Below are 11,456 nucleotides of genomic sequence, written 5' to 3'. Positions count from 1 at the left end.
CCCCTCTCGCACATCGCCTCTTTTCCCTTTTCCTCCGTCCCGTGCCCATCTCTTCTCCTCGCCCTTCCTGGGCCAGGCACCGACACACACACTCTCTACAGGCAGCGTAATATCTAGACAGACGTGCGGGGATGGACGTATATCGTCAGGCGGCTGAGATTGTCGGCGTTGTGCGCGCAGGCAACGGCACAGCCAAGGCGCTCTGTCTGCGAAAGGCCATGCAAAAGAAGAGGCAGACCTACGCTGTTGTGTGCGAGACGCTGCGCCACTACGAGCTGCTCGAGGACGTGCTGGAGGTGGCGGAGTTCTTCAAGTACTACCCGCAGGCGAACCACGAGTTTGCAATGTGCATGGCCTACGATGTAGTGCTCGGAAAGGGAGTCAACACCCACAACGACAGCACCGCGCGTGCCATAACACAGTCGGCCTCCTACTTGCGTGAGGCGTACTGGCAGGTGCACAAGCACCACATCATCCCGCCGCGCAGCAATGAAAAGCTGGAAGATGAGGTGGCGCCCGACACAAGCGGTGGCGCGAGAAGGAAGATAGGCCCTGGCGACGGTGCGTTCTCATCCCACTCGCTGCAGCTGCCTCGCTACGCGCGTGTGAACACTCTCAAAATCTCGGTGGAGGAACTGGTGAGTCGACTGCGCCGCTCCTCAGAGGCGCGAAAGCGCGCCCGCGATGCCGCGGACGGCGACGGAAACACCGCTGTCCGTTCTCACTCCCAGCAGCAGGACAGCGACAAGCGTACTACACGTCGCGCATCGTTGCGGTTGCACCTCCCGCTGCCGGAGTTCACGCAAGACCCTATTGTGCCGGATCTGCTGGTTTTTCCACCTGGCACGGATCTGCACGCGCACCCAGCGGTGCGAAGTGGTCAGCTCATTCTGCAGGATCGCGCTTCGTGCCTCCCTGCGGCGGTGCTGCTCGACGCCGTCCCTGTCGAGATAATTGGAGAGAATAAGGCCAGCAGCAGCAGCAGTGGTGGTGGTGGAAAGACGAAGAGGCATGGTAAGGCGCTGGTGAAGGCGGAGTTGGAGGATAATAAGACGGCGACGGCGGCACGCAAACAGCTGGAGTATGTTGTGGACGCCTGCGCTGCACCAGGTAACAAAACAACGCAGCTCGCTGCGCTCGGTGCACCACATCTCAAGATCATGGCGACCGAGCGTGATGAGCGGCGTGCAGAGCTGCTGTCGAAGCGGGTGACATCGCTCGGCGCGGCGGACTACGTTAATGTTGTGAATATGGACTTCTTCCAACTCTCTTCCGACGACCGTGCTGCGACAGAGGGCATCCTGCTCGACCCCAGCTGCAGCGCCAGCGGTGTCATGACGCGCGTTGATGTGGCCCTTCAGCACCACCACGTGCAGCAACAGCAGCAGGGCAAGGGGCAGCCGGCTGACAGAGCGGTTTCCTCTCGCCAGGGAGGTCGGTGTGGTGGGCATCCCAAGAATGCGGCAGCGGGGGAAGGACAGCTGGACGGCGACACCGAAGAGGCCATCACTAGCGGCGCCATCAACCCCGACGCTCAGGGCAACGACTTCTCAATGAAGGAGGAGCGGGTCGAGAAGCTGGCTCGGCTGCAGCGCAAGCTCCTGGCGCATTCCCTTCTTTCCTTTGACAACTGCCGCACCGTCGTCTACTCCACCTGCTCTGTGCACGAGGAGGAGAACGAGGAGGTGGTGCGGCAGGTGCTGGATGATGAGCGAGTGAAGGCGCGTGGATGGCGACTGAGCAACATTATGCCCGATACGTGGAAGACACGTGGTGTGGAGAGGGAGGACGAGGCGCACCCACTGCACTTCACCATCCGGTGCGATCCGGCAACGGACGCGACGAACGGCTTCTACGTTGCCCGCTTTGACCGCGTGTGCTAAGTGCTTCCATTCGTTCTGCGTCTTTGCGCCTCGGTTTGGCGACGTTATTGACCAGACAAGACGAACGGCCGCCCTTTACTTTCCTTCATTTCCTCTCCGCCTCTCCCCATTTGTACGAAGCGAGGCGAACACACAAAAGGAGGCTCTCGCTGAGAGCCGGCATCTCTGTGTGTGTGTGTGTTTGCCTTTCCCCTTTTATTTCGCTTAAGTGGATTCACTGGTGACTCGCGTAATTCAAATCTCCGCTAACGGCGCACGGGCGGTGCCCGACAAGAAAGAGAAGAACGAACACAAAACACGAGCGTGCCACTGGATGACTGAAGAGGCTTCGTATGTTCTCTCAGTGAAGGGCAGACGCCCTCCTTTCCAGCATGTGCGATGTCTCTTCTCGCTGGGTTTACTGTTGCGCCTTTTCTTCCCCAACGCGGATTCGATGCCGGGCCCTTTCTCCGCCACTGTTCTCTCTGTGCCTCTCTTTTTCCTTTTCTATGGTTTGCTCTCTGTCTACTTTGCACCTTGCCGGTGGCGCTGATACCCACAAACACCCATGCGCCTGCCTACACGCACACCTCTCTCTCTCTGTGTGCTCCTGCGTTGTATTCTGCTGACGCCAGAAACGAGTTTTGGTGTCATTCTTCGTTGTTTTGTTTCCCTGCCACGCACTTTTTGTTCCCCTTTCCTTCGCTTGTTCCCTCCCTCTCTCACTCCCGCCTGTAGGACACCCGCATACCCCTCTTCCCTCTCTGAGCGAATTACGCGTGCAGCGACATTGGAGAGCTGGTGCATTGCTAGCGGCTTCCTCCTTTTGGTGTCTCTGTGCCTGTGCCTCAGCGCATCAGTGCGGGTTTCTTTCCCTCTCTCCTTTACCCTGAGCTTCTCTTTCTGACCCCCCCCCTCCCTCCCTCCCTCCTGTGGAGCTTGCCTCTATATCCAGACACCAAGCATCCACTCGCGTCCTTCCTTGCCTCCATCGCCCCCCCCCTCCACAACACACCACAACACACCACAACGCACCACCACCACCAACCACGTGCACACGCACAACCGCGGCGGGAGGCGGCATCACACAGGAGTTGTGAGCAAAGTGAAAAATGACGCAGGTGTTGTCTTCAGCGAAGGCCGTGCTGGCGCTCCTCAGTGAGGAGGAGAACTTGGTCGTGCTCTTTGCCCTCAAGCGACTCTCGTCTTTGATGGACACGTTCTGGCACGAGGTTAGTGCGAAGCTGCCCCTCATCGAGGAGCTTGCCGCTTCCGAGAAGTTGGCAGATGAGACGCGCCGCCTTGCCTCTCTCGTCGCGTCACAGGTGTACTTCCACCTTGGTGACTACAGTAACTCAGTAAAACATGCCCTGGCAGCCGGCACCTCCTTCGACGCAACGACGCGGTCTCTCTTCACGGACACGATCTTGAGCCGATGTATTGACACGTATGTCGTGTACCAGGAGACGCCGGAGAGCGAGCGGGAGGAGCTGCCACCAAAGCTGGAGGAGCTCTTCGTCTCTCTGACCAAGTCATGGGTGTTGGAGAACGAGACCACGGCGGACTTGAAGGAGATGGTCGGCTTCACTGTGCGGGCGCTCCGACTGGACTTCCTCGAGAAGGTGCTGCGCCAGTCGCTGAGCAAGACCCACTCGGCCGAGATTCTGAACTTCACCTTCTACGTGGCAAATGTGCTGCTGCAGGACATCACGTTCCGCCGCAAAGTGCTCCGTCTGCTCGCGGACCTGTACACGGATGGACTCGCCACCATCGACTACTACTCCCTGGCCCACTGTCTGCTGTTCCTCGGCGACGTGGAGGCGACGTCGAACCTTATTTGTGGTTTGTGGAGGGGTGGCAGCAGGGCGGTTGCTTTCCAGTTGGCCTTTGACCTCTTCGAGTATGGCAACCAGGAATACCTTTCAGGGGTCGTGGCTCATTTGGGCAAGCAGCTCGGGGTGTCGGAGCAGGCGCTGGGAGCGGTGCAGTCGGTTCCGAGTGCCTCTGACGCTGTCGGTACGGCGGTGGCTGTGCCTGCACCCGCGACGTTGCCGTCCAGCGCCCCGACGACCACCGACGACGCGTCTGGCGCGGCGTCCGTTGCGGCGGTGGCGGAGTCGCCGGAGCACAAGCTACTCTCCGTCCTCAGCGGGCAGGTGACGACGAGCCTCCACGTGAAGTTTCTCTACGCTCGCTGCGTCGCTGACGTGTACGTGCTGACCCACATTAAAAAGATGACCGACCCGCGCAACTCCGTCATCCACAACGCGACAGTGGTGGCGAACGCGCTGATGTACAGCGGCACCACGATGGACGGATTCTTGCGCGACAACATGAAGTGGCTTGGCGCTGCCCAGCACTGGGCCAAGTTCACCGCGGTGGCCAGCACGGGTGCTATTCACCGTGGGCACACAGAGGAGGCAATGCGGGTGCTAGAGCAGTACCTGCCGAAGGGTGCAAGCGTGCCAACGCTGCCATACCAGGAGGCGGGTGCGCTGTATGCGCTCGGGCTCATCTATTCCCCGCTCGGCGCCACGCGCGACCGCAAGACTCTCAAGTATCTTGAAGAGAACTTACAGAAGTTCTCGACAAACGTGCAGATGGTCCACGGCGCCTCGCTCGGCATCGGCCTCACTGCAATGGGGCTGCAGGACGAGAGCCTCTACGACGCCCTCTTTACCTGCGTGACGGGCATGGACGCGGTGGCAGCCGAGGGCGCGTCTGTTGGCGTTGGCATGCTGATGCTCGGCAGTGGCAACGACATTGTCGTGCAGAGCCTCAAGAACGTCGCCTACGAAGAGAACCAGAAGGAGAAGATCATACGTGGCGTGTGCATGGCCATGGCGCTCATCAACCTCGGCCGCGAAGACGAGGCACTCCTGTTGGCGGAGGAGCTGCTCGAGAGCGGTGACCCGTGGGTGCGCCTCGGGGGCTGCTTCGTGCTCGGTCTGGCCTATGCCGGCACCGAGAATGCCAAGACGATTGAGAAGCTGCTAAATATCACGGTGAAGGACATGTCCGATGACGTCCGCCGCACTGCTGTGACCATGATTGGCTTCCTCACCTTCAAGGACCCGAACTTGTGCCTTGATCTGATCCGCGTGCTTGTGGACAGCTATAGTCCGCATGTGCGTTACGGTGTAGCCATGGCGCTGGCGGTGAGCGCGGCCGGCACCGGCAACGTTGCCGTTATCGACGTGCTGTGGGACATGCTGGAGGACATCGTGGACTACGTGCGCCAGGGCGCCGCGATGGCGCTTGCCATGGTCATGGTGCAGCTGACAGAAAAGGAGAACTCGAAGGTGAAGGACTTCCGTCTGTTGTTAGAGAAGAAGATCGAGGATCGTAACGAGGGGCGCTGCTCTAAGTTCGGCTACGTGCTTGCCTCCGGCCTACTTGACGCGGGCGGCCGCAACTGCACCTTTGCCCTGCACAAGCAGCGGCACCGCCTCGACAAGGCTGTCGTCGGTGTCTTCATGTTCCTGCAGTACTGGTACTGGTACCCGTACCTGCTCATGATCACGTTGGCCATGCAGCCTACGTGCATCATTGGCCTGAACGAGTCTCTGGAGCTGCCTGAATACACGTTCAAGTCCAAGGCCCCACCCAGCACCTACGCCGTGCCCAAGTCGGTACTACAGGAGAAGAGGGTGAAAGCGTCCGAAGTGCAAGCGGTTGTGCTGTCCACAACGCGCAAGGAAGAAGAGCTGCGGCAACGCCGTCACCAGGGACCTGGAGGCCCGGGGTTGCCCGCCGGCACCTCCGCGACTGGCGCGGCTGGAGGTGATGGCGCGGCTGCTGAGGCTGGGAGTAAGAAGAACGGTGACAAGGATAGCACCGGCGCGTCTGCCGAGGCGGCGGAGCAGGAGTCGACTGTTGAGATTCTGCATAACCCGGCGCGTGTGACAGCACATCAGTTTGCCGTGATTTCGCACGACGTGGACCCGCGGTACGTGCCGCTGAAGCCGAAGCCGATGGGCATCTGCCTCCTGAAAGACACAAAGCCCGAGATGGGCGCAGAGGTGCTGGTGGCACCTGTGGTGCTGTCAGACCGCGACGAAGCACGTGTGCCGGAGCCCTTCTCCTACCCGTAGAGGAGCAGCACTTCCTGCGGAGGAGGGTGCAGGCGGTTGAACACGTGCACAAAGGTACCCAAGCGCACTGGAACGCGCCTGCCCGACCTCACGACGACCCAGCCGCAGATGCCCGTGTACTTTGCCGTCTGCTTTTTGGATGTGCATTGCGTCAGCCGCATCGATCAGGGCGACATATCCTCTCCTCAGCACCCTTCGTGCAGTCTTTCCACCCATCGAGAGAGAGAGAGGGCCGATCCACCTCTCGCTGTTTCTCATTTCAGCTGTGTGTGTTTTTCGCCCTGTGCGCCACACCTCTTCATTTGTGCTCTTCTTATTACGTCTGCGCGCTGGTGTATGCGCCCGCCATGGTGCGTTGCCATTATGTGTTGGTGTAGTTCAGTGGGTCGCACTGCCTTAGCGCAAAGGCAAGGGAGGGGGGGGGACTACCTTGTCTGTTCTCCTGCCTCATTTCTACCGGTTTTCGTTTTCGGTTGCTGCGTGCTTCTGTCTTCACACACACACGCGCGCGCGGTGATTTTCTCCTTGTCCACCCCTCTCTCTCCTCTGTGTTGATCTCTTCTGCGTCGTGTGCTACATCAGATGTTTCTTCTTTCTGTGGGTGGCGGTCGGCGCCTCATTCGATGTGGTCGTCATCGTTGTGTCTGTGCGTGTGCTGACCTCTTCATAAAGAGCAGACTAGCAAAGAGGTCAGGAGAGGGCCTACGGGTGTGTCCGGGCGTATCGAGGTGGGAGTCGAAGGGACTATCGTGTGACTTGGGTGGGGTTTGGGGTGACATCTCCCCCCTCCCGCCCGCCGATGCTTCTTTCTCCTTTGCTCTCTTTTCTCTTCAACCCCCCCCCCTCCTTCCTTCCTTCCTTTCGTGTCTGTCTGTTTCACACTTCTTGTTGGCTTGCCTTCACCAATGGGCTCGTTGGTTTGTTCTTATCCGAAAAAAAAAAAATGAGTGACTCCCCACTGTGGAAGTGGGCCGATGTGTCGCTTGGCTGCGGCGTGAGTACGCATGTCTGCAACTCTTTCTGTGCACAGCCAGTCAAAACTACACACACGCACACCCAGACATACACAACGAAGCAGTGCTCTGCTGCTGCCCCTCCCCTTCCTTTTCTACCTCCCGCTCGTGTGGATCTGGGGCTGGGAGGGGCTGGGGTTGGCCTTGAGGGACGCGGAGGGGGAGCACCATTGACGTGGGGGCTGCGAGTGATGGAGAAGGCGAGTGCCTCGCTGCGTGGCAACACCTGACGGCGCGCAATTCCACTTTTCTATTTTTTTTTTTTCCTTTGCGCCTCTGTACGCGGCTGCTGCACCGCGCCTAGGGAACATGCCAGCGTGCGAGTGACGTGCATTTCTGTATCCCTGCTCCAACCTGCACCCCCCCTCCCTGGGGGTGCGGATGGTAAGAGATGAGGACGGGAGTCAATCCAAGCACCCTGGCAACCAGACGGGGTGATGGCTGATGTCTATCGGGTATCTGTGCTCGCACGTATCTCTCTCTCTCTCTCGTTCACTTCCCTGCCCCTCCCCCTTGCTGTATTCGCTCTCTTTTCTTTGCGTGCACGCGCCCTCTACACGGCAGCTGCGATTACTGTCGCGTTTCTCCTCATTTTCTCAGCTTTGTCTTTCTCCCCACACTTGAAGGGCGAAAGCAGCAGCAGAAGCAAAAGGACGCCGTTTCAACCATTCGCTCACCTCCATCGCTCCCTTCCTTTCGTGTGTGTGTGTGTGTGTGTTGGTGTTTGCTGGTCTGTGCGCGAGCGCCGTTAGCTCCATCCCCTCCCCCTCCCCCTCCCGGGCCCCATACAGTCCATCACGGTGCCGTCGTTGTTTTTGGACTGCGCCTCGCTTCGTTCATTCCTCTCACTCTCCTCTACATCACCGCGGCGGCGTGGAGAAGCGATAGGCAGCCGTGCAGACGACCGCGGTGCGTCTCTTCCCTCGCACTGCCATCACGGCGGCTGGATGTAGCACCGCCGCTGTTTCGAAGGCGGTGGCCGGAGTTGATGGGGGGGGGCGGAGAGGGAGGAAGAAGAAACGAGCTCACCCATAACGAGCAAAATGTCGCTGCACTTTAACTGGAGTCGACTAGATGAGACGTGCGCAGAGGCGCTGCGTCAACTCATTAACAAGCGACTCGCCGAGGTGGTCGAGCGCATTAACAGCCAACATGCCGCGTCACCAAGCAGCGGCGCGGTCGGATCAGCGTCAGCAGCTGCAAAGATGAGTACAACCATTCCCGTCCCGCTTTCCGGTGTTGCAGGGACCGCTACTTCTTCCTCGACCAGTCCTTACGGCGGTGGTGGCGGCAGCGCTGCTGTGGCGGGCAAGTCGGAGTGCTTACCTAACGCTAGTAGCGGCATCTCTCCGGAGACACTGGCGGGCTTCATCGCCAACCCGGCGAGCACGGCAGCCGGCGCCTCCGCAAATCGCTGGGAGTCGATCTCTAACCCATCGGTTAGCTCCACGCTGATGGGCGTATCGACACCGCATCCTTCTAACACCCAGGCACCCTACGGCAGCGCTGGTCTGCCAGCATTTGGAGCGGCGGCACCAGCGTCGACGGCAGAGATGCTTCCCACTGGGAGCGCGTGCGGCTCAGGGAATTCTGCCTCAGGACCACCCATCACTGCTGCCCTGCCGCACAACAGCGGCTATCATGGCGGAGGTGCAACCTTGCTTGCGGCAGACATAAATAGTGGCAACAATGGTGGTGAGCCGTCGGAGAGCACCTCCTTCGTGGCTGAGCCGATTACTGTGCCTGCGATGGGTGTCTATCGAACTACCGTCAGCTCATCATCGTCGTACTTTGGCCCAGCGAGCTCCACCGTGGCGGCGTCGTGTGCTGCGGCCACTTCTGCTGCTGGCGGCGCCGCTTACGTGCCGGGCACCGTGTCGGCACCCCCTGCCCCAGCAGCAGCAGAGAGTGCAAGCAGGGTGCCGCTGATTGAATACTTGGAGGTGGGCCGAGTGGAGTGGGGGACCACCCCGCCGTTCGTCGAAATAGTCGCCTTCGAGAACGCGATTGACGGACCTCCTGGCCGTACACGTCAGCACCTTCAGCAACAGCAGCAGGGCAAGGGACTCTTTGGTGGTGGCAGGGACGGGCAGGGCACCGGGCCCGAGACGCGCGGCACCTCCCCGTACACTGTGAGCCACACCACTTCATTAGACACTCTCATGACTACCTCCACCGCTGCTGTGGAGCCTGTGACGAGCCCCGCCGCTGTGACGGACAACATCAACGAGAACTCGAACGGGATCGCTTCCCGTGTGCACACCGGGGCCAAGATGTTGCACCTGATGATTGGGTCACGTCCACTCTTAGACACGGCAAGTGCTGACAGCAGTGGTGCTGGTGGTGAGGTTGATATGTCTTCCCACCGGCAGCCAGCATCCTCCGCTCCTTCGCAGTTTCCGTCGCAGCCGGAGCCGGTGGATTCGCTGACCTCGGTGCTGGGTCCTGGCGGCCTCTACGTGCGCTTCCACGTGACCTACGGGGGTGCGATGCATCTGTCGATGAACATGGCGGTACAGCATGAAATTCGACTCGGCGCCGTTGCGTTGCGTGTCAGCTTGCCCATGATGTTCTATCTCGCCAACCTCGACCTTGACTGCTACCTCTGCGTAAACATGAAGGACAACATGTGCGAGGTGTGGCTCGAGCCGGGTCCGCTCTCGCCGTTCGTGGTCAATCGACTGAGCATCACCGCCGTCATCGGCGGGGACGACGACGACGACGGCGGCTCCGACTTGGAGGGCGGCAGAAAGAACGCCGGGACAGGCGACTACGGTGCCTCCTCCGCGGACTTCTATTCCCCCTATGGCAGCAGCAGCCTTTCCGATGGCGACAGCGGCGAGGAGGGCAACGGTGTGTACGTGAATGAGCACGAAGTATCGTACTTTGTACTGCACGAACTTCGAGCCATCTTGCGCGAGACACTCATTGCCCCGCATTCCATTCGCATACCGCTGTCTTTCGGTGGTGGTGGTGGTGGTTAGCGCCAGGACAACAAGGAAGAAAGACAAACAAGACGCGAACACGACTCTGGCGTGCAGCACTACCCCGCAACGTACACGCGGAAAGACGGTGTCAACCTCGACCATGACAGCAGGCGAGTCGCTCTGCTGAGGGTGTACGTCAACCTCCAGCAGCGGCTGCTGTCATGGCAGGTGGACCGCCTGGGCAACAAAGGAGGTGTCGCTACGGATGTGCGAAGAAAAGGGGCGCAACTCGGGGGAAAGAATCACTCGGCCTCCGGCCTGCAGCGTCGCGCCCCTGTGCTGCAAATTTGTTCCCCGCTCGTCGCCGTGAACGCCACGCTTTTTCTAGCCCGTTGCACGCACGACCATTCCGTTGTAGCCACAAACTGACCGCTGTTCCTTCTCTCCTCTTACTCTGGGTTACCTCTCCTCGTCACTACCTCTGCTCTCTCTTTTCCTTTCCCCCCTGCGCGAACTCTCTGCACCGCCGCCCCCCACTGCTTCGATGTGCTTCCTCTTTGTTGGCACGTTGTGGCACTCTCCTTTCCCCCCTAGTATCCTCTCTCCTGTCATCCAGAAGCAGGAGGGAGGCTGTTCTCGCAGTGGGGTGTAGGCGTGTGGGTGTGTGTTTCCCTCCTATCGACTTGTGGGGGCTGCTGCTCTCCATCTGAGGCATTCTCTCGCTCTTGTGTTGTGTTTTCAGCGCTGTACGTGCGCGCCATCGTCACCATTTCTTAATTAATTTGTATATTTATTTACTGCCACCATCACTACCGCAGTGGATTGTACATAGCCTGACGTCGTTGTTTTCCTCGTCGCCCCCCCCCCCACCCCATCTTAAATTTTTCCTTCACTGCTCACTTTTCTGCCGCTGTACGCACCCCACTGCCACGGCAGGGGCCCCCCCCCTCCTCTATCTACTCCTCAGTTCGCCCAAAAATATTTTTTCCACCGCGCCCCCCTATTTTTTCCCCCTGCCTGCCGCCGCCCCTATTATATAATCATTTGTCTTTTCTCTACAATTATACCGCCACCGCCCCTCCCTTTTTTCCCTTTCTTCCCCCCCCCTTTTGTTTTTTTTTTAAACTCCTTCCCCCCCGCCCCCCTTTTTTTTTTTATTTAATTCAAGTTGGTCACCCTCTTCTAGATTTTTAGCGGGTCTTCTAGTCTTATGATTTGCCCCCCCCCAAACCCCTTTTTTTTTTTACCCACCAATTTAAGTAAATTAATGCCCATTTTATGAAAGGAAGCGAACTCACCACATCCGGTGATACCCAGCGGGTACTAAATATATATTAACAACATGCGGGATGTCTGAAGGAAAATTATATCATTCTAATTTTTTTTTTATTTTCCCCCCCCCCCCCCCCCCTCATTATTTATAAGATATGTGTAGTTCAGAAAATTGAAAACCCCCCCCACCCTTTTTAATTTGCTATGTGCTACCCCCCACCCTTTTTAATTGTTGTTGTTAACTTTCTATCAGTTATGCATCTCATCTATTTACATTTGTCTTCTTTG

General features: G+C 58.8%; 3 protein-coding genes across 3 annotated transcripts; all 3 read left to right on the top strand.

Annotated features, from left to right (window-relative positions):
- Positions 1-131: 131 nt before the first annotated feature.
- LBRM_28_1910 (conserved hypothetical protein) lies at positions 132-1,883 on the top strand (the record flags this gene model as incomplete). The annotated part of the gene is made up of 1 exon (XM_001566171.1): positions 132-1,883. The coding sequence occupies one exon, from the start codon at positions 132-134 to the stop codon at positions 1,881-1,883; it is 1,752 nt and encodes a 583-aa protein (XP_001566221.1).
- Positions 1,884-2,974: 1,091 nt separating this feature from the next.
- Positions 2,975-5,956, top strand: LBRM_28_1900 (putative proteasome regulatory non-ATP-ase subunit 2; the record flags this gene model as incomplete). Its single annotated transcript, XM_001566170.2, has 1 exon — positions 2,975-5,956. The coding sequence occupies one exon, from the start codon at positions 2,975-2,977 to the stop codon at positions 5,954-5,956; it is 2,982 nt and encodes a 993-aa protein (XP_001566220.1).
- Positions 5,957-8,012: 2,056 nt separating this feature from the next.
- LBRM_28_1890 (conserved hypothetical protein) lies at positions 8,013-9,953 on the top strand (the record flags this gene model as incomplete). Its single annotated transcript, XM_001566169.1, has 1 exon — positions 8,013-9,953. The coding sequence occupies one exon, from the start codon at positions 8,013-8,015 to the stop codon at positions 9,951-9,953; it is 1,941 nt and encodes a 646-aa protein (XP_001566219.1).
- Positions 9,954-11,456: the final 1,503 nt, after the last annotated feature.

This window comes from Leishmania braziliensis, chromosome 28, assembly GCF_000002845.2.
Source record: "Leishmania braziliensis MHOM/BR/75/M2904 complete genome, chromosome 28".
Classification (NCBI taxonomy): domain Eukaryota; phylum Euglenozoa; class Kinetoplastea; order Trypanosomatida; family Trypanosomatidae; genus Leishmania; species Leishmania braziliensis.
This window is presented reverse-complemented; position numbering and strand designations above follow the sequence as displayed.